Source organism: Peromyscus leucopus, unplaced genomic scaffold, assembly GCF_004664715.2.
Source record: "Peromyscus leucopus breed LL Stock unplaced genomic scaffold, UCI_PerLeu_2.1 scaffold_1261, whole genome shotgun sequence".
NCBI lineage: Eukaryota > Metazoa > Chordata > Mammalia > Rodentia > Cricetidae > Peromyscus > Peromyscus leucopus.
In genome coordinates, this window is record NW_023504404.1 from 133,342 (window position 1) to 160,536 (window position 27,195).

A 27,195-nucleotide genomic window follows, 5' to 3' on the forward strand; every position below is an offset into this window, starting at 1 on the left:
GGTGAAGAACTAGTGTACACAGAGACAGTGGAGAGGACACAAATCATTTTTGTCGTGGGTTGTGGAAATCTCTGTATTTACCACCATAGACTCACATGATTTGCACATTCATGATGCAGGGTACTTCTTAGATAAGGACTTAGTCCAGCTGGAGAAGAAGGAGAGAGAGGAAACCGAGGGTAGGCAGCAGGATGCTGAAAACCAGATCCTCATAACCCTCTCTGATGAAGCAGCCATCCCTGAGAACTGTGAAGACCCTGTGGATATAACATCAAGGCATAATCTCTCCATTTAAATATATAAAACCAATCTGAGACATTAGATCTTTTTCCTGAAAAAAATTCATTTACAGGTAGTGGTAGGGATGAGAAAAATTGTGAATGGAAATTTCAAAAACTCCTAAATTAGGAGAATTTCAAATCTTATTTCTTGTAAAAGCAATTAATATTTGCTTTTTCCAGCAGATTTCAGGTGTGTACAAATAAATATATCTTAAGATACATGTAAAAATAAAATTCTTGTAGATCTCAGCCATTTCTCCATCATTGGGTGATCCTCATGGACTTATATCATTGCGGAAGAAATATTTGCTGAAATCTTAGCCAAAAGAGCTCATTTTACATTAATTAAAGGTTGTTCATACATTTACTTCTTTTCTTCAGCATACCTGAGAGATAGTGAGAAGTTAATCCACAGTCTCCTGGTGTCCGGAGTGTGCCCAACCTGCAGGATAACTGTGGTCATTATATGACACAAGCAGCCATGTGGGCTAACCTTCACCTCACATTAGATAACAGACAGTGGATCCCTTGGTCTTTACTTTCACACTGTGCTGGTCTATGAGTTATGTTGGTCTTGATCTCAGTAATCCCATATTCTATAGTCTGGTCTCCAAAATATCTTCACACTTAGCAGATGTCACTATAATAGTATCCAGAGAAGGCACAGGCCTGGGTCAGTAGATTCTCTTTTATTGTTACAGATCCTTGAAATCTGTAGCACAATTCAACCAACACCAAATATCACTTTGCAAAAGATGCTTCTCTAACTCTCAGCTGAAACATTCAGCTTTCATATCTTCTGAAGCAACACAGTTTAGTTACAGTGAGCATGGAGCCAATGTTAACAAGAAAACACCAGCAAAAAGCAGAAAACTGTGATAAGGAACTCTGTTGCCAATGGAATGGAGTTAGGACAGAGACAGTAGATGGCATCAGCTGGCATGTGCACAATGGTCACTTAGACTTTTCCACAAGCTGAGGGTATAAGAAACATTTTCAAAGCAATCATTACATCGGACATTGGGTCAGACAGTATTCTTTACATGGATGCAAATTTCCAATATGCATTGTGTAAAAAATGTTAATTACCTCTATCCTATTGGAGCATTAATCCATGGGATGCTGTAAAATGTAGACAACTGGTTTTCCAATCTGTCATTGGTAAGAACATTTTTCATGGAATATCTGGATTTTACTCCCCATGAGAGGAAATAAACTGAAAGGTTTTCAGATTATTTAAATTCCCCTGTTTTATCCAACTGAAACCTATTATCACTAATATCACCTGTATTAAAATTACAAACCTGTGTGGACAAACATGGAAAATTTTTTTCTTATGTTTATTTCATCTGGTATCAAATGACAAATGGATATCTTAGATGCTCCACAGGGAAATAATTTTATGCTTTTAAGAATTTAGCACATGTTAATTGTCATAGAAGATAACATAGCAAAAGGTCTCTAGAAGATTTTTTGAACAGGAAGGGAGAAACTATGTATTATAAAATGAAAAGAGACACATTCATGTTTGTGAGTAAGCACATGGGAACAGACCATTTCTGCATATGAATTGAGGAGCATCTAGTAGTTCTGGGTATCTTCATCAGTTATTAAGTGCTTCTGTTGTTCCCAAGCTCCTCTGTAGGGAGGTTTTTGTCTGAGTTTACAGAGTCTCCTCCCAAGACTCTGGCATGGTAAGACATGTCAGATGTTTCAGAGTTAAGGAAACTTGGCTATTGTAGATATCCCTACAGACACTGATGCTGGAATTGTAGTCTCAATTACAAACTGTGTCTCCATTAGTCTATAGTATGGTAACAGCTTCTTCACTGACACATTTAAAAATAGTATCAGTGAAAACTCATGAGTATTTGTTTAAAATGATGTTTTCAATTATAATGCAAATTTATGTAATTTTTATACAAAATATCCCAACTTTGGGAGTGAGTAACCTCCTTACAGCAGAGTCCTTGAATCAAATCCATGCACAGTTGATCTCAGGAAATCCCTGCCCTGCATTACTGCTGTGGGATAATGCTTTTGTAGACTGGTTTAATAAAACACTGATTGGCCAGTAATCAGGCAGGAAGTATAGTCAGGAGAAGCAGAAAGGAGAATTCTGGGAAGAGGAAGACTGAGTCAGGAAATGCCAGCCTGCTATCCAGGGAGCAGCATGTAATGGCACACAGGAAAAGCTGCAGAAAACATGACAACATATAGATTAACAAAAATGGATTCATTTAAGTATAAGAGCTAGTCAGTAGTAAGCCTGATCTAATGGTCAAGCAGTTTTAATTAATATAAGCCTCCTTGTCTTAGGTCTGAGCAGCTGCAAACTGGGCGGGACACAGGAAAACTTCAACTACATATTACTGGATAGGTAATACAGTTGCAGTGATGTGTCAACCCCATTCAGTCTATGACATGTTCCTTAGGCATAAAGCAACTGCTTTGTGTCAATTCTCTAGGAAGTGCTCTGATATGTAGATTTATCTGAGAATGGAAGCAATGGAGATTCCAAAGTAGAATTAACTTATAAATAATTTATAAATCAATTCCATTGTCAGCTGAGTTTCAAAAGGAGGTTTTCATTGAAAAATAACAAATTCTGAAGACCAGTGAAATGACTCAGCTGTTAAAGCTTAAACTCATGACCAAAGGGGAAGAAATATTACTATATACCCTACCTTGAGAGAAACAGTGAGAAATAAACACATGTGGCTTTATTAAAAGTTAATATTCAGAAGAAGAGAGAGAAATGGCCGTCGATCCTCCCTGACATTAGTGAAAGGAGAAGCAAAGTCTCAAGATATGGGCAAGACATTATTATTTAGCACATGGGCCTCCTATTCCTCAAGGTTCTGGCTTCTATATCTTTCTAAACTGGCTGATTTTTTTCAGAATCATTCTTCCCCATGCCTTTTGAGCAGAACAGTAGTATTTTATTTTCTCCTAAGTCCCAGGGTATTCTAGTTTCAGGTTCTAGGCCATCTTAGTAGTGTCAGGTATAGATGTATTTCTAGTGGGTAACCATTGCAGCTTTGATCTGGAAGTTCCAACCCCCATTGAGGCTTCAGTAACTGTCATGCCTACAAGGCAGGGCCAAGAGAGGACCCTGAACACCCGAGATCTGGATGCACTGGCTCTTTTGGTTCCTGGACCCTGGACACTGGAGTTAGACCAAGCAGAGTGCTCCAGAGAACACTGCTGGACTGTGCAATACCTTTTCCAGACCCTGTAGCCTATCCCTTCATTTGTAAGTTACGCCACAAAATAAACCTCCCTTTTAACTAAGTGGAGTGGCCTAAATAATTTCACCAATATGTAGTCTCATAGAATAATCCTGAAATACAATCAGATGTTGGTTGGTTTTGTTAACAGAAGGAATTGTTTCTGCATGGTACCAATGTAAAAAGGTAAACAGCAACTCATTTATAAACCCACTTTGATCTATAACGGTGTCCTTCCTGCAAGACAGAAATATATTTTCTAACTGTGTTCTAAAAACTTATCCTTATATCCCAGATTTAAGCTCTAACTCACTCATTAATAAATCTCTGTTGTATGAATTCTAAGGATCTTATAATAAAAAACCAAGATATCAGGCAAGTGCTGAAAGATCAGACAGACAAAGGAACAAGCCATTAGAGAAACTTCTCAACACTACTCAATCCTCAGGCTGAATGGAAAGGAAGGCAAGATGTTATCTCCACAAATCCTCAGACTGAATGCCTCTGTGTCATCATGTAAAAGGCTCTAGTTCCTGTCTCCTCATGCCTTATATATGCCTTTCTCTAGTCAGCCATCTCACTTCCTTCCTAGTGCTGAGATTAGTGGCATATGTTTTTCCCAAATACTGGTAGCAAAAGCATGAGATCTCAAGTCCTGGGATTGAAGACCTGTGACTCCCAAGTGTTGGGATTAAAGGTGTGTGCCACCACTGCCTGGCTGTGTTTCTCTCCTAGACTGAATCAGTCTCATGTAATACAGGGTGGATTTGAACTCAGAGATCCAGACGAATCTCCTCCTCCTGAGTGCTAGGATTAAAGGTTTATGCTACCACCACCTGGCCTCTATGTTTAGTCTAGTGCTGGCTCTGTCCTCTCATCTTCAGGCAAACTTTATTTGATACACAATATATCACCACAAAGCTCTTGCTTTTTAACTGAAGATGGAAACTATTGAAGAGATCTGCATCGGGAAAGCAAGCAGAGAACAAGTGACCCTGGGATTTCTAAGCATAGTTTATAATTCTTCAATGCATACCCCACAATAAAGGCTCAGGAAAAGTCCTGGAGTGGGGACAGAAAGATTATAGGATCTCAAGGACCAGGATGCCACTGTGAGATAGTATCTAATAGATAGGACAGGGTGCTGCACACATGAAATCTTGACAACATTGTAAACTAGATGTCCATAGTATAGGAGAAACCTCTCAGGTCCCCACCCCTAATAAAGATCTACAGGTAATCAATGAATGCTGAGAGAGGATCAATCAGTTTCCTTTAAGAATCAGTTTCCTTTAAGGACAATCTCCCTGGTAGGTTATTCAATCCCAAGTAAATTACTGTAAACACATGCACATATACATAACTATGACTGAGCTCAATATGGTACCCCCCACAGAGAGAGAGAGAGAGACAGAGACAGAGAGACAGAGAGACAGAGAGAGAGAGAGAGAGACTGTTAAATGTTAACTAAATTTAAAGAAGTCATGAATTCTAGAAGGACTGAGTTTTGGAGATTTGTATATGGGCAGAATTTGAGTGAGGAATTGATTGGTACAATACTGAGTTTAAGAAATTTTCAAAAATATTTTAATTAAAAAATTTAAATGAAACAATGAAATCTCCTCTCACACACAACCCCTTGACCATTGTTTATTATTCAGTTCTACTGCTGAATTGAAAGACCTGGTAATGTATAGCTGAGCTCCTCAGCTAGAGCTGCAGTGTCAGGGCTGGGCTGGTTTTCATGAGCAGAGGGAGGCCTTGTTTGCATTTTCTAATGCAGTATAATGAATTTTGCAGTGGAATTATTAGAAATGAATGCCTAGAGCAAAGGAAACAGATAAAAATGAATAGTAGTAAAAAAATAAATAATTATTTATTATTTACTACATGCTTGTGATATAATTCAAAGTCTTATTTTATTGTGTGTTTTTAAACAGAGACAACTGTCTGCCTCATTTGTCCCACAGAGGCCATTATAAGACAATGTTGATAATTTTAAAAGGATTAGCAAAGATTTATGAATGCTGAATCCAGATATGAAATTGGAGAAATACCTTTCAAGTTTGTAGTTTAGTGTTTGTTCATGCAAAATGACTGGTATGTGATGCCCAGTACTGAAAAACAGTGATGTGCAAATTCTATATACTATTCTTTTTATGTAAATAACTTCCAAAAATTTGAACCTTTCTGTTTATATTTATTGCTAGTCTAGTATCAGCTGTGTTAGATGTATCACTCCTGTACATCAATTCATTATTTTTAAACATTTCAATGCTCACAGAGCTCAGCTGCAGAGAAAAACAGCTCTTTTTTTCTGGAGAGATTGAACAGATGTATCAGAGATTGATTTTAAATGCCTCTATTGTTATTAATATTCTTCTCAATGCCTTGGTCTTCTCTGCTGACAGTTGTATCCAAATCCATACCCTCCACTGATACTATAGAGTCACTACAGAGAATTACAACATGCCAAATCACTGTGCCAAGAAAAATAAGAACCTTTTTGACTAGGGTCATCATATTTGGCAGGGAATCATGCAGTTGGTCTAGTTTTGCTGTCTTAAGAGGCACCTGTCATAGGTTTTCAGGTTAGAGTCCATGGTTCCATGGGTATTGTGTACATTCCAGTTACTGATAAACCAAGCTGCTCCATCAGGCAGAGAAATTTTCAAGATACCCCTGTTTCTCTATGTTCCCTAGAAGTCTATGAAGCATAGAGAAGTTTGACAGGACAATTGGCCTTACATGTTAATATTTTAAATCCTTTCAACCTGCAAGCATCTTTGCATCCTGAAATCATGGTAACAATTCTAGTACCTGCCATTATATTTTGTTTCTGATAAAAGTATAAAAATGTTGGTTTTTCATAGCATCAGTCTTGCTTTGGCCATCCATTCTGGCCCGGTTACAGTTCAGTTCTCACTGACCATAATCAAGAAACCTGGCTTGGTAAGTAAGTTCTGGAGCTTACAAGGATTGTATCATTTGGACTTATATCATTGTTGAAGAATTACTTGGCTAAATGCTAAGAGAAAAAGCTCATTTCACATCCATTAATATTGCTCATACATTTATTTATGTTCATCACTATACCTGGGAGATATTGAGAAGTTAATCCACAGACTCCTGGCATCCAGAGTGTGCCCAATCTGCAGGCTCTCACTGTGGTCAACACATGTCCCTGGCAGCCATGTGAGCTGATTCACCCCGGCATTAAGCAACAGATTGTGATTCCCTTGGTTTTCACCTTGCCACTGTGCTGTCTGAAGAGTTGTGTTTGTTTGGATCTCAGTAACCCCATATTCTATAATCTGCTTGTTCCCCAAACTATCTTGCACATAGCTTGGTAATTATAATGCTATCCTGAGAAGGATAAGGCCTGAATAAGTAAATTCTCTTTCCTGTTACAAATACCTGGAATATGTAATTCAAATGAACCAACACTAAACATCATTTCTCCCAAAGATGCTTTTCTAATTCTCAGATAAACGTTCCAGCTTTTGTACCTTTAGCCACAACAAAGAGTTCCATTGTAGTGAATGTGGAGCCAATGTTAACAAGAAAACATCAGCAAAAAACCAGAAAACTATGATAAGGAAACTCTGTTGCCAATGGGAGGGAGTTAGAACACAAAGTGTAGATGACATCAGCTGGAATGTGCACCATGGTCATTTAGACTTTTCCACAAGCCCAGGTCATAAGCAACATCTTCAAAGGAATCATTACATGGGACTTTCGGTTTAAATTAATCTTTACAAGCATGCATATTCCCAATATGCATTGTATGAAAACTGTTAATTACCTCTACCCTATTAGAGAATTAACCCACTGGAAGTTGGAGAGAGTAAATGATTTTCCCCCATCTATCTATGGTAATAACATTTGTGTGTGGAAGATCTGGATTGTATTCCCCATGAGAGGAATTAAATTGAAAGTTTTTCAGAATATTTAAATTTCCCTGTGATCATTACCAAGTCTTAAAAATGCAGACCTTTGTGGATAAACATAGAAATTTTATTCTTATATTTATTCCATATGATAGCAAGTGGCAAAGGAATATCTTAGATGCACCAGGGGTAAATGATGATACGCTTATTAGAGATTAAACAAATAATAACTGTCATAGATGATGACACAGCAAAGGCTCCCTAGAAGACTTTTTGAACAGGAAGGGGAAACCACATATTCTAAAATGTAATCAGACATATGCGTGTTTGTGAGGAAGCACATAAAGGAAATTCAGAACTGCCTATGATGTGAGGGGCAATTAGTATTTCTGAGTAGCTTCAGCAGTTCTTAAGTGCCTTTGCTGTTCCTGAGCCCCTTTGTAGGGAGGTTTCTGTCTGGGATCACACTAAAGTTTCCTCCAATGTTTCTGGAACAGTAGACGTGGCAGATGGGGCAGATTCAAGGAAAATGGCTATTGGAGGTCTTCCTACTGATAAGTGATGCTGGAGTTGAAGTCCCAATTACAAACTGTGTCTGCAATAGTCCACAGTATGGTACCAGTATATTTTAAATTCTTAGATGCTGTTAGACCAAAAGAAAATGACGGGTGCTTACATAAATCTAGACAGAGTGACAAGGTCTGCAATGGTTTTATGAGGACAGACCTGATTCCTGCAGCTGCACCTGGGACAGTTCACCTGAAAATAGCGAACATCAGCATCAATAGTAAACACAAACTTGGGCCACATGCCCAGTTTCCTTTCCTTAAATACTGTGACACTCACTGTAGGGAACAGCCACCAGGCATAAAAGCAGTTCCAGAAGATATGTACTTAGATGTAGACTCTTGTAAGAAGATGAGGGCACCTCAACCAGGGCTCAGCTTTCAGCCTAGGACAAGGTGGTTTTCTTCATGGTGGAGTCACTAGAGTATATAAAAGGTGAGCAGAGTTCAGGTTAGTTGTCACTCCCAGACAGGGTTATTTACCTGGTGTTGACTAGAAGAACTAGAGGCACTGACCTCAGGGGTAGTTTCTTGATCCCTGCCTTTTTAACCATCTCCCAGACAAATCAGAAATCATGTGGATCCTGCCATCCAGACATTGCTCTGTGAACATGAAGATGGCCTTCTCTCTTTCCTTCATCCTCCAGGCTGTGACTTCCTCCCATGAACACTTTGCACTGCTTACTTGGAAGCGTGGCCATCATTAGAGAATCCTCACAACTGAAGACAGTCTCTGAGTCCTGGCTGACCTGGTTGGATGTCCATCTAGTTTTTCATCTCTGGAAATCTCATCTTTGAGTCCCTTTGTCTTTATCTCTGATCTTTGGCCTGTGGGTGGCCTTAGGAAAACCAGGTCCTAACACTTTACAGACAGCTGTACAGTGCAGGGTTTTAGGGACACCCACCACTGTATACACTCTGCCACCTGCTTTGTGACTCTATGAGAGTTTCAGGGATATTTTCACATATTATCTCTCATCTTGGGGTTGTTCCAAATTTTCCTAGTGATCATTCATAATCTGAAAAAAAAAGTCACAGAACTGATTGTCAATCTTGTCAATTGAGTAGTGGGGCATATGCTATATCCAATTTGATTTTATCCCTTGGATGAGGCACTGTGTTTTAGTGTCTACACTTGGGTTAGATTTCCATTCCTATGAAACTCTGTAGGAGGAGATCACCAATCACAGCTCAAACACTAACGGTGCAGGCCCAGGCTTATGTTTACATATAACATACAGTTCTTTGCTATATTACAGGTAGTTTCTGTCACTGACACATTTTAAAATAGTAATTATTGGTGTAAACACATGAGTATTTGTTTAATACGATGTTTTTAATCACAATGCAAAAATATGTACTATTTGTACAAAATATACTAACTTTGGGAATGAAACACTCCTTTACAGCAAAGTCCTTAGAGCTGAACTATGCTCAGTTGACCTCATGAAATCCCTGCCCTGCATTACATTGTGGGTAATACAGCTGCAGTGATGTGCGAACTGCATTCAGTATATGACACATTCCTTAAGCATAACAGCAACTGCTTTGTGTCAATACTCTAGGAAGAACTCTGACATACAGATGTATCTCAAAGTGGAGGGAATTGAGAATAGAAAGGACAATCCATTTCTTAATGGGAAAACAAGTATAATATCAAAGTCAGCTGAGTTTCAAAAATCTGTTTTCATTAAAAAAAAAAAAATTATTCCTAAGACTAGAGTTGCCACAGCTGGTAAAGGCAAGATTCACAACCAAAATACAAGAAATATGACCACAAAAACCATCTTGAGAGTCCCAGTGAGAAATAAGCAAATGTGACTTTACATATACAGAGTTTTTTGTTTTTGTTTTTGTTTTTTTGTTTTTGTTTTTGTTTTTCAAGACAAGGTTTCTCTGTGTAGCTTTGCACCTTTCCTGGAACTTGCTTTGGAGACCAGGCTGGCCTTGAACTCACAGAGATCCACCTGCCCCTGCCTCTAGAGTTTTAACGATAAGAGAGGAATGACCCCAAAGCCTCTCTGCCCTTATGGAGTGAGAAGCCAAATCAGAGAAAACCAGTTTTTCTTTCCAATTCTGAAATCTTGAGTTCCAGGGTTGAGTTAGAGCTGATCGCCCCCTGCTGGTCCAGAGCTCCTCTGCAGTGAGGTTTGTGTCTGGGCTCATGCTGAAGTCTCCTCACTGTGTCTCTTGCACAGTAATATGTGGCTGTGTCCTCAGTGGTCACAGAGTTCAGCTGCAGGAAGAACTGGTTCTTGGATATTTCTCTGGTGATGGAGATGCGGCTCTAAATGGTTGGGTTGTAGTAGGTGCTACCACCAGAACCGATGTACCCCATCCACCTCAGCTTCTTCCCTGGGGACTGCCTGATCTAGCTCCAGTAGTAACCACTGGTGATGGAGTAACCAGTGACAGAGCAGGTGAGGGACAGTGATTGAGAGGGCTTCACCAGGCCAGGTCCTGACTCCTGAAGCTGTATCTGGGACAGGATACCTTCAGAAAAGAAGAGAAAATTCTGTAAATCACAGGTTTTCACAACCCCTCATGGACACATGTATGAAATGATAACACTCACCAGGAAGGGCTGTCACCAGACACAGAAGACCCAACAGTGTCATCTTCTAGGCTACACCTCCTTTTCCTCAGAGGTCAGCCTCCTGTGAAAGAGATGTGAGCTCCCACAGTCCAGGAGGGGATTTAATTTATAAGTAGAAGGTGCATTTGCATGTGGGGAGTCAACTTTCTCTTTATAAATGGGGAGGGTAGAAACGACTCCATTTGTCTGTTACACTGTGCCCATCACTCTGCCTGACTTTCTGTAGTTTATGGCTGGAATAAGAGCATGAGGACTACAGGGATCCCAGGAAAAACACCTTGGCATGACCAACCTCCACTTCCTAGTCCAACCTCCCCACCTAGATTACTTTCCTCATGTATTTTTCCATCACAGGTCAGTGCCAAACTTCCTTTCTCACATGGTGCCTGAGCTCCTGCTTTCTGATTAGTAAGCTCACGATTTTCTTACTCAGGAGATGGGTTTCCATGTTTGCTGGAACATTGCCACATTGTCATATTTTTGTTGTGCAGGGTCCACATGGACTTCTTGCTCTATCCAATCAGTAGAATGTAGAAGAAACACATGCAGAGAGAAGGAGCTCGCAACTCGACACATTATGATACTTACTCAGGGATCCCATTCATTGTTTATACTGTCCTGGCTTACAGACCACCTGGGTTAGACATGTGACAGTATCATGGGAACAGGTGTGTGATAGCCCACCACAGAGACTAAGGATTGAAATAAATAGGACATTCTTCTGCCTCAGGTCTCTGTACAAATGATGCTCCTCTTGGAGTCTGCAACACGTGTCAGTGTTTGGCCACAATATGAGTCTTTTTGTCTTTACTCATCCTCTTAATTACACTCAAAGATCAGTGCCTTGCTCCTCCATGATGACAAAATCTTCCTCCTGCAGCACTTGGAAACACATATAGAGACCCACAGACAGACAATATTCTGAGAGTGAGAGACGTTGGACATAGGACTATATGGGAAGTCTTCATCAAATCCTCTCAGGGTCATGGAACACTGAAGTAGAGGAGAAAAGATTAAAAGAGCCAAAGGGGATTAGACCCACCAAGGAAATAAGGCCTCTAAATCAACAGGATTTAAAGACCTAAAGTAAGTATTTTTAAATTGAATATATATTTTTCTCATTGAATATATCCTGATTAGAGTTTCTCCTCCCTCTTCAACTCCCAAAACTTCCCACCTGCCACTGACCACGCATCGTTCTGGCAGTCGTTACAAGAACAGCTGCCTTGTGAGCCACCTGGAGTGGAAGTGCCTGGCTCACACACCCAGATGGGACAAATGGAGTTCTGATTATATGGTTGACATTTCTTTTTTACCTTTACCTAGAGGGTTGCTATCTCTCTTGTGACTTCCTCTGTCTTCTTACCCTGCACAATTTTTCTTGAAGGCCAGCAGCCAGTAGAGCTTAAGAGGAATCAATAATGTTTCAGTGGCTCTATCATGTTTGTGATTCTTTGTTTGGGTTATCTCATTCAGCATGATCTCTTCTAGTTCCATTCATTGGCCTGAAAGTTCATGATGTCATTGTTTTTGACAGTTGAATAATATTGTATTGTGTGAATGTACCACCTGAGAAGACAAACTTTAACCACATCTTTATTGTCCATTCATCAGCTGGTGTGTCTTTTGGCTGATTCCAGCACTCAGATGCTATGAAGAAGACAATACTGAATAAAAGTGATGTGGCATTTTTGCAGTAGAGAGTCCATTGATGTCTAATCAGGAATGATGTAGATAGTCCATGCAACATTTGTATTTTTAGTCTATAGAGGAAATTCTTGACTTAATTTCATAGAAAATGCAACAGTTCACACTCTCACTAACCATGCATTATGGTTCCTTTTTCTCCATTGAATCATCAACATTTAGTGTCATCTATTTCCTCACTAATGTCATTCTTACTGTGATAAGATGAAATTTGAAAGCTTTTCTTTAATTTGTATTTCTCGGATGGATGAAAATGTTGAAAACTGTAAAAAGTGTATATTCCATTTGTGTAATAGTTGTGTTTCCATCACAGAAATAAACTAAGAAGTTTCTCAAAGCACCACTGCTGTCGGTCTATAGAATGAATTCATTCTTGGACTTTCAAAGGATTAGGAGAGATCTCTTTAGGTTGTGGCAACAAATCAGGGAAGAACCCCATTTCTGTGTTTGAATTGAGTTTCACACTATACCATGCTTAGTATGTTCTCTTAGTCTTTTGTGTACATGATCCATTAACAAAACTCTCAGCTCAGGATTGTGTGCTGGAGCACTAGCACTTATGCTAGTTCCTTCTGAGGATCAGAACCTCAGGGAAGAGAAGCAGATTTAGGAACAACACAGCGATTGAGATTGGGATTGGAACCTGACTGATCATTGTCTGCTCCTTTATAATGTCCCATCAGTGAAATTCTGAGAAGGTGTGGAAATTGGGAATGGATCCTTTCCCTGTCAGCTCCTCTGAGTTCTGTCAATGTTCTGCTTCTGCCATTGCCAATGCCACAAGGATAAGTTCTGTGTGACATAAGAAGCCTGCTGAGATAGATTTTATAACCCCCTGCCTCGGTATAATGAGTTTGTGGTGGAAGTATTAGACCTATGAATGACTAGAGCAAAGAGAAGACAGACACAATACTAAGTAATAGAGAAAGATTAAAAAATTATCTATTGTTTATTACACAATTATGATATAATTTAACATCTTATTTTATTGTTTTTGACCAGAGACCCCACTCTGCTTATTTGCCACAAAGAAACCAGTGTATAATACAATGTCAATAATTAAGAAGGATTAGCAAAGGTCTATGAATGTTGAATCCAGATACATAATTGAAGAAATAGTAGCACTCCTACACATCAGGTCACTATTTTAAAACATTTTTCAGAGTAGTAAACGAACCATGTCTATGATTCCAAAAGGTGGAGAGGAATCTAGAGCCTCCACTCTGGGGCCCAGCTCTGATGTCCTTCCATCTAACCATGCCTGTCCCCTCCATAGGGCATGGTACTCTTATACTGAAATGGGGTCAGTCTCATCATGATGTGCCTTGAAACTGTCTCTCTGTGAGGCCGGATTGTTAGTTCCTAGTTTTCCAATTGAGGAATTCTTTCTACGGCGAGATAAACTTCATTCATGGGGACTCAGAGGGCCTTTGAACTGGGTCATTTCTGTTATTGGCCTTTCCAGGAGAGTGACAAATATTGTAGGAACTAACTCCTCCATGAACTTCTCCATGTCAGATATTTTGTTTTTCTAGGTAATGGTTTCCTGAGCTTTGTATGTGGTTAAATGAGAGGAATCAACTCTGGGTAGAGTCAGGAAACACCCTTGCTGGCCTCTGCACCTGCTCCTCAAGCTTTGTGTAACTAATTTGTTTTGGTTTTAGTTTTTGTTTTCTCACAGCAAAAATATTTAGCAATGTTATTGATCATATAAACTTGATGTCATTTGAAAATAATAATATTCCATATCAGACTGTTTCCCTAACTGTTTACTTTGACAGAGCATGGTCTCCAATTGAAGAATCTCATTCCCATGTATATATTCCTCTGAAATGTTTGTAGACAGTTTTTTAATCTCTTAGCAATATTGTTAAGGTCAGAAATACTTTCCTAGGTATCTTTTTTGACTTTAGTGCATCAAGGAAGTCATGAGGAGGAATTCTGTGGAGGATGGAAGCTTTCACACTCCTTGAAAAATCCAGGATATCCTCACAGACGTCAGCCCTCTGAAACATGGCAGGCGTTCATCCAGTACTAATATAACATCAACCCAACATTATACCAGTCTTCATTTATCGGTTGAGGAGTCGCCCGAATTCACAGATGGGAAGCCCCTCTTTCATTTCTATCCTGACAATGGTTTATTTTGTAACAAGAGAGCTCAAGCTGTTGACAGTTTATGTTGTACACTTGAGACTGGGAGGGCTCTAGGCCTTGGAGGACAAGGAACTTCTATCCATTTTTATTGGTTCAGAAGACACTTTCTGAGTGTCACGTGATCTGATGAAAATGGCCCAGAGGATAAAGTAGGATAATGATAAACTGTGATAATAATTTACAGATGGAAAATAAACATACTGGCAGGAAAACAGACATTCCAATTAAGTCTCAACCTGAGGTTGCTATTATATGTGGGAGGAGCCAGGTCAGATGGTAAACTAATTGGTTTTCTAGTCACAGGGTCTTATTTATATAACATATTATATAACATTTTATATATATATATATATATATATATATATATATATATATATATATATATATATATTGTGTTAATGTTACCAGGGTTTGTTGTTATTTTTGCTTCTTTTTGGAAGAAGCATTTCAGCGGAGGTGGTCACTGATAAAGATATAGTCAAGGTATGGAGTACTGTAGGGAGCATCCTGAATCAGCATTACTTTGTTCTCTGATGTCCTTTTGAAATAGTGACAAACATCCTATAGGACTGTGAAAAGCTGGCTGCTGACAAATGGACATTCAGAATGATTACTTTTGATCAATTCTGCAGGCTAAAATATCTGATATTTCAGTCCTAAGGCAGGTTCCTGTCCTTCTAGTGTTTCTGACACATTCAGGATGTGAATTGCTATACTGTGTCTTGCACAGTAATAGACTTCAAAGTCCTCAGATGTGAGGCTGCTCAGATCCATGTAAGCTGTGCTCAAGGTCTTATCTACAGTCAGCTTGGCTTTGCCCTGGAACTTGTGTGCATAGCCAATATTACCATTTTAATTATCAATCCATCCAGCCCACTCCAGACCCTGTCCAGGTCTCTGCTTCACACAGTGCATATAGTAGTCAGTGAAGGTATAGCTAGATGCCTTGCAGGATAATTTCATTGAGGCCCCAGGCCTCACCAGGTCAGCCCCAGATTGCTGCAGATGGACCTTGGAGTAGACAACTGTGGGGAGAAAGGCAGAGTGGATATCATTGACACCTGAGTGGATGGACCCTCCTCAAGCCAGGAACTTGGGAGTCCCTTACTTGTAGCAACTGCCACCAATAAGAGGATGATCCAGCTCCAATTCTTGGTGAGGACCTTATGTGTTCAGTGACTGTGCAGAGGACACAAATCATATGTTTTTGTGGGATGTGAACATCTCTGTTTTATCACTATTGCCTCACTTGATTTGCATATATATGAGTCATGATACTTCTAAGATAAGGACCTAGGCCAGATGGAGAAAAATAAAAGGGTATAGAAATTCTTGGTCTGGCATCAGAATGCTGAGGTCAAAATGCTAATCCTGTCTGAGAAAGCAGCCATTCCTATGACCTATGCAGGCTCTGTGGATATAATCGAGGCCTAATCTCACAACAGAATCCCAATCTGAGACATTTAGTCCTTTTCCTGACAAAACTGATTTACAGGTAATGGCAGTGATTAGGATAATCAATTGTGCATGAAAATTTTAAAACCTTATATATTAGGTAATCTTTTTTTAATGTACAAGCAATTAATATTTGTTTTTCCAGTAGTTTGCAGGTGTGTATTTCTCCTGCTTATTTATTTTTTATTTTCTAAGTTCTTTTTTTGTCTATATATTTCTTTTCTATATAGAGAAAGGAAGGTCATCCAGTTGAGTGGTAGGAACGTGGGAAGGATCATGGGGGAGCTGGGTATGGAAACTGATCAGAATACATTGTATGAAAAAAACATGTTTTTCAAAACTCAGAAATAAATAAATCAATTGTAATAACATAAAGAAGAAAATAAAAATCTGTATAACATGGACAAGGAAGTTCTACTGTGCTTGAAAATTGAAGTCTGAATTAAAAAAATAGAAAATTGGAGACTACAACAAGTGTTATTCAGCTAATAGACTTTAAGAAAAGTGTCCAGAGAAGCTACTGTGTCCATACCTCATCTCACTTCTGTCCTGCTGATTATTGGCTCCATTGTTTCCCTGCTGGTCCTGAGCTCCCCTGCAGGTTGGGATGCCATGGCTTACACTCAAGCTTCTCTGTCTGTCTTGGGCAGAGACACATCCCTGCTACTTTGGTGCTCAGAGAGCTCAGCCACAGGGAGGACTGGCTCTTCTTTTACTGGAAATACTGAATGGATATGCAGAGACTGATTTCAAGTGTCTCTATAGTTATTAATATTCTTCTTAATGCCGTGGTCTTCCATGGTGGCATGTGGATCCTTTCCACAGTATTCACTGGTACTATAGAATTATTACAAAAAATTACCACATGTCAAATAACTGTGCCTAGGAAAAAATAAGCATCTTGTTTAGCTTGGCTCACCATATTTTCTAGAGAATCATATAGTTGGTCTAGTCTTGCTGCCTTAAGAGGCACATGTCATAGGTTTCCAAGTTAGAGTCCATGTCTCCTGGGGCACTGTGTGCCTTTCTGTTCTTGATGAACCAAACTTCTTCCTCAGGTGGTGAAGCTTTCAGTCCCACCTCTGTTTCTCTATGTTCCCTCAAGTCTTCAAAGCATATAGAAGCTTGACAAGACAATTGGTCATAGGTATTAATATTTTATATCTATATAAATTACAAACAGTATAGTATCCTGTTATGTTGCATTGTAATGATCCTAGAAAGTGCTGTTATATTGTTTTACATAAAGGTCTTGTGTGGGGTGTTTACCCACCACGCCCACAGTTCCCCAGACTTCTCTTGAGTGCAATCAGCAGGAAATATTAGATATAAGGATTTATAGCAGAGAATCTTGCAGAGATAAACAGATAGAAAATAAAGGATAGCCTCGAGAGGGCCTGGAACCTATTCCAACGGATCCCTGACTGTCTCTGGCCCAGGGTTTTTATAGAGACGCCAAGGAGGTGAAACAAAAGACCTCTTCCCCCAGCACAGCCAAGTTCAGACCATCTCAGACACCTGTACTCAGGCCCGTGGTCCTGATCATCCTCTATTCGGACCTGCTGGGTAAAGACACGAGGAACCCGAGAACGGGTTCCCACAGTCTTGAAAGTCTTATTGGTCACAATAAACTTGTCACAGCATTAGTCTTGCTGTGGACCCTCCATCCTGGCCTAGTTAAATTCAGTTCTCACTGACCATAATCAGAAAATCCTGGCTCACTAAGAAACTGCTGGTGCTTAAAAGGTTAGTGTCAACTGGACTCACATCATTGTGAATGATTTCTTTGCCCAGATCCTAGGAAAAAAGTTCATTTCATATTCATTAAATATTGCTCAAATATTTATTTCTTTACTTCAGTATACCCGGAGGATATTAAGAAGTCAATGTAAACACACCATGTGTCCAGAGTGTGCTCAACATCAGGCCCACTGTGTTCATCATAGGTCACTGGCAGTCATGTGTGCTGACCTTCATATGGACATTACATAACAGACCATGGATCCCTTAGTTTTTTATCTTCATATTGTGCTGGTCAGTAAGTGGGTTGATCTTGATCTCAGTAATCCCATATTCTATAGTCTGTTTGTTTCCTAAACTAACTTAACACAATCTGTCACGATAATAGAATCTAGACAAGGCCCAGGTCTGCACTAGTAGACTCTTTTTCCTTTTACAGAAAACAGAATTCTGTAACACAACTAATTCAGTAGCAAATATCACTTCTCCCAATAATGCTTCTCTAATTCACAGATAAAACTTTTCAAATTTCCTAGCTTCATAAGCAACAAAGAGTTCAATTGCATTAAGCATGGAAGGCAATGTTAACAAGAAAACACCAATATGAGGCAGAAAACTGTGATAAGGAAAAATCTGTTGCCACTGAAAGAGAGTTAGGACAGACACATTGGATGACATCAGCTGGCATGTACACAATGGTCACTCAGACTTCTCCACAAGCTGAGCAAATAATAAACATCTTGAAAGAAATCATTACATGGGACATTGGCTTGCAAATTAATCATTAAAAGGATTCAAATTTCTAATATGCATTGATTGAAAAAATTTAATTACCTCTACTCTGTTAGAGTAGTAACACATTGGAAGCAGGAAAGAGTAGACATCCTGTTTTCTCATCTATCTTGATAACAACATGGATTCAATGAAGATCTGGATTCTACTCCCTATGAGAGGAAAAAAAATTGAAATGCTTTTAGATTATTTAAATTACCCTGTGATTTCCCATTGATGCTATCATCACCAAGTCTTAATGTTACAGATCTTTGTGGAAAACATGAAAAGTTTTATTCTTATGTTTATTTCATCTGATAGCAGGGGACAAATGCATATCTGCGGTGCTTCATGGTGAAATAATGATATGCTTATTAGAAATTAAGCAAATAGAAATTCTCATAGACTATGACACACCAAAGGGTCTGTAGAAGACTTTTTAACAGGAAGGGGAAACAACATATTCTAAAATGTAAACAGACATATGCTTGTTTTTTAAGAAGCACATGGAGACAATTCCTAATTTCCCATGGTGTGAGCAGCAATTAGAATTTCTGGGTTAGGCTACTCAGTTCTTAAGTGTGTCTGTTTTTCCTGGGACTCCTCTGTAGGGAGGTTTGTGTCTGAGTTCACGCTGAAGTCTCCTACCATGATGCTGGCACAATTAGATAGGGGTTAGAATGCAGATTTAAGGAAACTTGGATATAGGAGATATTTCTACTGATACTGCTGCTGGAAGTCCCAATTACAAACTGTGTCTCCAACAGTCCATAGTATGGTGCCAGCATATTCAAACCATTTCTTGTGTGCTGTTAGACCCAGTGAATGTGATGATTTGTTACACAGAAACCAGACAATACAGGTGAGTGACAGGGTCTGCAAAGTTTTTATGAGACCAGACCTGACTCCTGCAGCCATGCCTTGGACAGTGAACCTGAGAATAGTGACAATCATTGTTCATCATAAACAAAAATTAGGACTACATGCCCAGCTTCCTTTACTAAAACATACTGCAGGGAACAGCCACCAGGGAGAAAAGCAGTTACTGGACACACATACTTCGATGGAGACTCCTGTGTAAAGGAGATGAGGGCACCTCAGTCAGGGCTCAGCTTTCAGGCTAAGACTGGGTGCTGGTGTTACTCTTTCTGGGGAGTCACTAGAGGTTATAGTGGGAAACAGAGTGCAGGTCAATTTTCCTGACTAGACAGGGTGATTTACCTGGTGATGCCTAGAACTAGAGACACAGTCCTCAGGGATGTTCTCTTCATACCTACCTTGTTAACCCACTCCCAAACAACTCAGAAATCATGTGGATCCTGTCATCCAGACATTGCTCAATGAACATGAAGGTGTCCTCCTCTACTTCCTCCATCCTCCAGGCTGTGACTTCCTCCCAGGACTACTTGGCACTTTTTAGTCGGAGGCATGGCCCTCATTAGAGAATCCTCACAATAGAGGACAGTCTCTGAGACCTGGCTGGCCTGGCTGGATGTCCATCTACTTCTTCATCTCTGCAAACCTCATCTTTGAGTCCCTGTGTCTTTATCCCTGATCTTTTGTCTGTGGGTCACCTTAGGGAAAATAGGTCCTCTCACTGGGGAGAAGATATGCAGTGCAGTGTTTGGGGATCCCCACCACTGTGCACTCTCTGCCACCTGCTTTGTGATTCTATTAGAGTTTCTGCAATATTTTTCACCCATTATTTCTCATCTTTGGTTTTTATAGGATTTCCTAAATGGTCATTCAGAATTTGAAAAAAGCATCACAGAACTGAGTATGAATCTTATTAGCTGAAGAGGGGACACATGGTATAAGGCCACTTACCTCCTCATTTGATTTTCCACTTGGATGAATTACTGTGTTTTAGTGTCTGCACTTGGCTTAGGTATCCATTCCTGTGAAACTCTGTAGGAGGAGATCATCAATCACAGGTCAAACACTAATGGTGCAGGCCCAGGTGTATCTACACACATAACTTATAGAGTTCTTTCCTAAATTACAAGTGGTTTCTTTACTGACACATTTAAAAAATAGTAATTATCTGTGTAAACACATGATCATTTGTTTTTAACCACAATGCAAAACTATGTGCTTTTGGTACAAAACATTCCAAATTTGAGAGTGAATAAGAGCAAAGTCTGTAGTGGGTAGCCATACCAGCTTTGATCTTGAACCCACTTCCAACCCCCTCTGAGGCTTGGGCAACCACCATGCCTACAAGGTGGGGCCAAGGGAGGTGCCGAGAGACTCAAGATCTGGCCAGCGCTCTCTCTGTTCCTGGACCCTTGATGGTGGAAGTTGACCGAGCAGAGCTCCAAAGAACACCGCTAGACTGTGATACACCTTCCCCAAACCCCACGACCTACATATCCCTTCATTTGTAAGTTATCCACTAAATAAATCTTCCTTTTAACTACGTGGAGTGGCCTTAATAATTTCACCAATAAAAGTCCTTACCAGAGCCATTCACAGTGGACCTCATGAAATCCCTGCTCTGCATTACAGGGTTGGTAACACTCTTGCAGTGATGTATGGACCCCCATTAAAGAGTACAACACGTTCCTTAGGCATAACAACAACTCCTTTATGTCAATACTCTAGCAAGTGCTCTGACGTACAGATGTATCTGAGGTTGTGCATGGAGAATCAAAAGAATTCATATTTTATGTGACAATTAGTATGATTCTGAGGTCAGCTGAATTTCAAAAAGCTATTTTTATTAAATATTTTTTTCCTAAGACCAGACATGGCACAGCATATAAAAACTAGATTCAACACTAAAAAACTAGAAGTATTACCACACACAGCATCTTGAGAGTAACAATGAGAAATAGGCAAATGTGACTTTACAAAAACACAGTTTTCATGATCAGAGAGAGAAATGACCCCTAAGCCTCCCGTCCTTAAGGAATGAGAAGCAAAGTCAGAGAACACCAGTTTTTTTTTTTTTTTTTTTTTTTTTTTCTTTCGAGCTCTGAAGTCTTAGAGTTCCTGTGCTTGGTTACAGCTGAGCGCCCCCTGCTGGCCCAGAGCTCCTCTGCAGGGAGGTTTGTGTCTGGGCTCATGCTGAAGTCTCCTCACTGTGTCTTGCACAGTAATATGTGGCTGTGTCCTCAGTGGTCACAGAGTTCAGCTGCAGGAAGAACTGGTTCTTGGATGTTTCTCTGGTGATGGAGATGCGGCTCTGCAGGGATGGGTTGTAGTAGGTGCCACCATCATAACCTATGTACCCCATCCACTCCAGCTTCTTCTCTGGGGACTGCCTGATCCAGGTCCAGTAGTAATTAGTGGTGATGGAGTAACCAGTGACAGAGCAGGTGAGGGACAGTGATTGAGAGGGCTTCACCAGGCCAGGTCCTGACTCCTGAAGTTGTACCTGGGACAGGATACCTTCAGAAAAGAAGAGACAGTTCTGTCAATCACAGGTTGTCACAACCCCTCATGGACACATGTGTGAAATGGTAACACTCACCAGGAAGGGCGGTCACCAGACACAGAAGACCCAACAGTGTCATCTTCTAGGCTACACCTCCTTTTCTTCAGAGGTCAGCCACCTATGAGAGAGATGTGAGCTCCCACAGTCCAGGAGGGGATTTAACTTAGAGCTAGAAGATGCATTTGCATGTGGGGAGTCAACCTCTTCTTTAGAAATGGGGAGGGTAGATATCACTCCATTTGTCTGTTACACTGTGCCCACCACTGTACCTGACTTCCTGTAGTATGAATCTAGAATAAGAAAGCATGAGGACTATAGGGATCATGGGAAACACACCTTGGCAGGTTCAACCTCCACACCTTAGTCCAACCTCCCCAACTACATTCTTTTCCTCCTGTATTTATTTTTCTGTCACATGTCAGGGCCAACCTTCTTTTCACACTTGGTTCCTGAGTTCCCTGCTTTCTGGTTAGTAAGTTGGCCTTTTTCCTACCCAGGAGATGGATTTCCATGTTTGCTAGAATATTGACACACTGTCATATTTTTGTTGTACAGGGTCCACACATACTTCTTGCTCTATCTAATCAGTAAAATGTAGAAGAAACATATGCTGAGAGGAGGAGCGGAGAACTCTACAAGTTATGATCCTCATTCAGGGATCCCATTCATTGTTTATACTGTCCTGGCTTAGAGACCACCTGGGTTAGATATGTGACAGTATCATGGGAACAGGTGTGTGATAGCCCACCACAGAGACTAAGGATTAAAATAAATAGGACATTCTTCTGCCTCAGGTCTCTGTATAAATGATGCTCCTCTTGGAGTCTGCAACATGTGTCTGTGTTTGGCCACAATATGAGTCCTTCTGTCTTTACTCATCCTCTTAATAACACTCAAAGATCAGTGCCTTGCTCCTCCATGATGAGAACATCTTCCTCCTGCAGCACTTAGAAACACATATAGAGACCCACAGACAGACAATATTCTCAGAGGGAGAGACCTTGGACACTCAGTACTATATGTGAGGTCTTTATCAAATCCTCTCAGGGTCATGGAACACTGAAGTAGAGGAGAAAATATAAGAGCCAGAAGGGATTAGACCCACCAAGGAAATAAGGCCTCTTAATCAACAGGATTTAAAGACCTAAAGTAAGTCTATTTTCATTGAATATATATTTTTCTCATAGAATATATACTGATTACAGGTTCTCCTACCTCTTCAACTCCCGAAACTTCCCACCTGCCCTCCAATCCATATAACCCATCTTGCTGTGTCTCTTTAGAAATCAAACAGGCTTCTAATAAATAATAATGAAATAAAATAAGATGAGATCAAACAAAAACTAACACATCAGAACCAGACAAATAAAACAAACAGAAGAAAGAGAGACCAAGACAGGGCTAAGAAACAGGTGCAGATACAGAGACTTCCTGATTTACATACACTGGACTCCCCTAAAAACATTAAATTAGAAGCTGTACTATACAGGCAGAGGAACTTTTGGATAAGAAATAAATAAAATGATAAAAGCCATGTGATATTATGGGTCAAGGAATCTCCAAAAATGCTTTGAAATTTGATTTCTGATGACCATCCTCTGCTACACATGCAGCCTGTTCTTAAGAGTTGTTGGTTTCCTCAGAAAGACTCCCTTAGAGAAAACTAAGTTTTAATTTGCAAGTGGTTATCAACTGGAGATAGCTTCTGAATTAGGGATGTGCACAGTGTCCTCTTTCCCTTTCAATTCTAGAACTCCACCTGGTGCAGACCCATGAGGGCCCTGTGCATAAAACCTCAGTCTCTTTGAATATATATGTGCAACTATCCTGTTGTTTTAGAGGCCTTATTTCCTTGGTGGGTCTATTCCCTCTGTCTCTTATACTCTTTCCTCCTCTACTCCTGTGTTCCACCACCCTGAGGGAATTTGATGAAGACTTCTCATATAGTGCTGATTGTCCTAGGTCTCTCACTCTCAGAATATTGTCTGTCTTTGGGTCTCTATATGTGTTCCCAAGTGCTGCTGGAGCAAGCTTTTCTCATCATGGTTGAGCAAGACACTGATTTTGAGTAGAGAAGAATGTCATTGGGAGTCATTTTATTGCAATCTTCTTTTATAGAACTACAATATTTATTTTTATTCTAGGTTTCTGACTATATTATCTAAGATTATTGTTCACTCATGTAGTATAGAGTAGGGTTCTATTTCTTGTATGAGCCTTATGTCAAATCATATATTGATGGTTACTCCCACAAGCTTTTTACCCTCATTGACATAACATATCTTGCAGGTCAGATAACACTATAAATCCAAGGAGTTGTAGCCTATGTTCATGTTACATTTCGTCTTTTGGATTCTTCTATTCTGATAGGTTTCCATACTACCCCTCAACTGGCTCTTACATTTATCTCTCTTGCCCTTTATTCTCCCTGATACTCTACTTTTCCTCACCCTCCCCTTTTGGTCCTCCCTTCCAGCCATCTCCCATGCATCCACAATTATCTATAATAGTTCATTTTCCTACAGGAATTCTGTTCTCTCCATTCAAGTCCCTTAAGACTTTCATTTGAATCCAGGCCTTCAATTCTGACCATGCATGATTCATTCTTGACAGCAGGCTCAAGAATAGGAACAGGAATTTGATGGAGACTGTATCACTTAAGGACACAAAATATTTCTGTTGAGAGACCAGGGATCATAACTTTCATCAGCAATTAGAAATATTTAGTTAACTGTTTTGTTAGGAATATAATTGGCTATCCTGTGTGATTGTTGAATCTGCCATCAGAGAACTAACAAGTTTAAGGAAAAGGAGCATGAAGCTGAATGTTGTCTAGATAGTGTTAATCCCAATGCCAAGAATAAGACCACTACCAATTTGAGCCAACTTTGAAACAAGTTTGGTTTTTATTGAGGTGAACCCAAGAGCTGGGCCAGGACTGACTCTTAATTCAGGTTAAATAGAGCACCCTTAAACCCTCTTCTTGGGCCTCTTTTAAGGAGTATTTCATGAGTAATTTTATAGAAGGAGACAATGGTGCAATAAGGAAATGCAAAAGGCTAAAAAAAATCATCATGTTGCCACCCACCATTTGATTAGGAGGATACTGGAAGTGTCAGGGAGGTTCCAGGGTATTCTCAAAAACAGATCAAGGTCATGGGTTTTGGAAGGTCTAGTTCTAGGAACCAGAAAGCAACTCAACTCTCGCAGTAAATAAAAACTTATTTTTTAAAAATACAACATAATAGTGGCTGCTGTTAAAATGGTGTCATGCAGGTTCCTCCACAGAACAGAAGATAGGCTTAAACCACATCTTTATTGTCCATTCATCAGCTGATGTGGCTTTAGGCTGATTCTGCACTCAGATGTTCTGAAGAGGGCAATGCTGAATAAAAATGATCTGACATCTTTGCAGTAGAGAGTCCATAGGTCTCTACTCAGGAATAATGTAGATAGGCCATCTGACATTTCTATTTTTAACTTTTAGAGGAAATTCCTGCCGTAATTTCATAGGGAATGCAACAGTTCACACTCTCACTAACCATGCATTATGGTTTCTTTTTCTCCATTGAATCATCAACATTTGGTGTCATCTGTTTCCTCAGTAAATGTCATTCTTACTGTGATAAGATGAAATCTGAATCTTTTTCCTAATTTGTATTTCTCTGATGGATGAAAATGTTGAAAACTGTAAAAAGTGTATATTCCATTTGTATAATAGTTGTGTTTCCATCACAGGAATAAACTATGAAGTTTCTTAAAACACCCCTGCTGTGTGTATATAGAATAAATTCACCTTGGCCTTTCAAAGAATTAGGAGAGATCTCTATAGGTTGTGTCAACAAATCAGGAAAGAACCCCATTTCTGTGTTTACACTGAGTTTCACACAATACTATGTTTGACATGCTCTCTCTGTCCTTTATATATGTGACCATTAACAAAACTGTCAGCTCAGCATTGTCTGCTGGAGCACTTAGCAATGCTGCTAGTTCCTTCTGAGGACCAGAGCCTCAGGGAAGAGAAGCAGAGTGATGAAGTACACAGCAATTGAGGTTGGGATTGGAACCTGCATGATCACTGTCTGCTCCTTTATAATGTCACGTCAGTGAAATTCTAATAAGGTGTGGAAATTGGGGATGGATCCTTTCCCTGTGAGCTCTTCTGAGTTGTGTCAATGGTCTGCTTCTGCCATTGCCAATGCAATGCCACAAGGATAAGTTCTGTTTGACAATAGAAGCCTGCTGAGATAGATTTTATAACCCCCTGCCTCGGTATAATGAGTTTGTGGTGGAAGTATTAGACCTATGAATGCCTAGAGCAAAGAGAAGACACAATACTAAGTAATAGAGAAAGATTAAAAAATTATCTATTGTTTATTACACAATTGTGATATAATATAACATCTTATTTTATTGTTTTTGACCAGAGACCCCACTTTGCTTATTTGCCACACTGAAACCAGTATAATACAATGTCAATAATTCAGAAGGATTAGCAATAATTCAGAAGGATTATGAATGTTGAATCCAGATACATAATTGAAGAAATAGTTTTCAAAGGAGTGGCTTAGTGTTCTTTCATGCAAAATCTGGTGTGGGATACCCAGTATTGAAAAACAATGATATGTAAATTCTATATTCTATTATACTTCTGTAAAAAACTCCTAAAAGTCTGAACTATTCTGTTTATATTTCCTGCTAGTCTGGAGTCAGCTGTGTTGGATATAGGACTCGTACACATCAGGTCACTCTTTTAAAACATTTTCAGAGTAGTAAAGGAACCATGTCTATGATTCCAAAAGGTGGAGAGGAAAAAGGAGCCTCCACTCTGGGGCCCAGCTCTGATGTCCTTCCATCTAACCATGCCTGTCCCCTCCATAGGACCTGACACTCTTATACTGAATGGGGGTGAGTCTCAGCATGAAGAGCCTTGAACCTGTCTCTCTTTGAGACCAGATTGTTAGTTCCTAGTTTTCCAGTTAAGGAATTCATTCTACAGTGAGATAAACTTCATTCATGGGGATTGAGAGGGCCTTTGAACTGGGTCATTTCTGTTATTGGAGCATTGCCAGGAGAGTGACAAAGATTGTAGGAACTAACTGAACTTCTCCATGTCAGATCTTGCATTTTTCTAGATAATGGATTCCTGAGCCTTGTATGTGGTTAAATGAGAGGAATCAACTCTGAGTAGAGTCAGGAAACACCCTTTCTGGCCTGTGCACCTTCTCCTTAGGCTCTGTGTAACTAATTCATTTAGATTTTAGTTTTTGTTGTTTTACAGCAAAGATATTTAGCAATGTTATTGATCATATAAACTTGATGTCATTTGAAAATAATAATATTCCATATCAGACTGTGTCCCT

At 39.7% G+C, this 27,195-nt stretch overlaps 1 pseudogene and 1 gene segment (V, D, J or C); both read right to left on the reverse strand.

Moving 5' to 3' along the window:
* Positions 1–10,014: 10,014 nt before the first annotated feature.
* Positions 10,015–10,634, reverse strand: LOC114687604 (annotated as a pseudogene).
* A 10,823-nt stretch (positions 10,635–21,457) lies between these two features.
* On the reverse strand, positions 21,458–21,979 carry LOC114687605. The segment is given in 2 exon segments: positions 21,458–21,786; positions 21,869–21,979. Coding segments are annotated over 2 exon segments (372 nt in total).
* Positions 21,980–27,195: the final 5,216 nt, after the last annotated feature.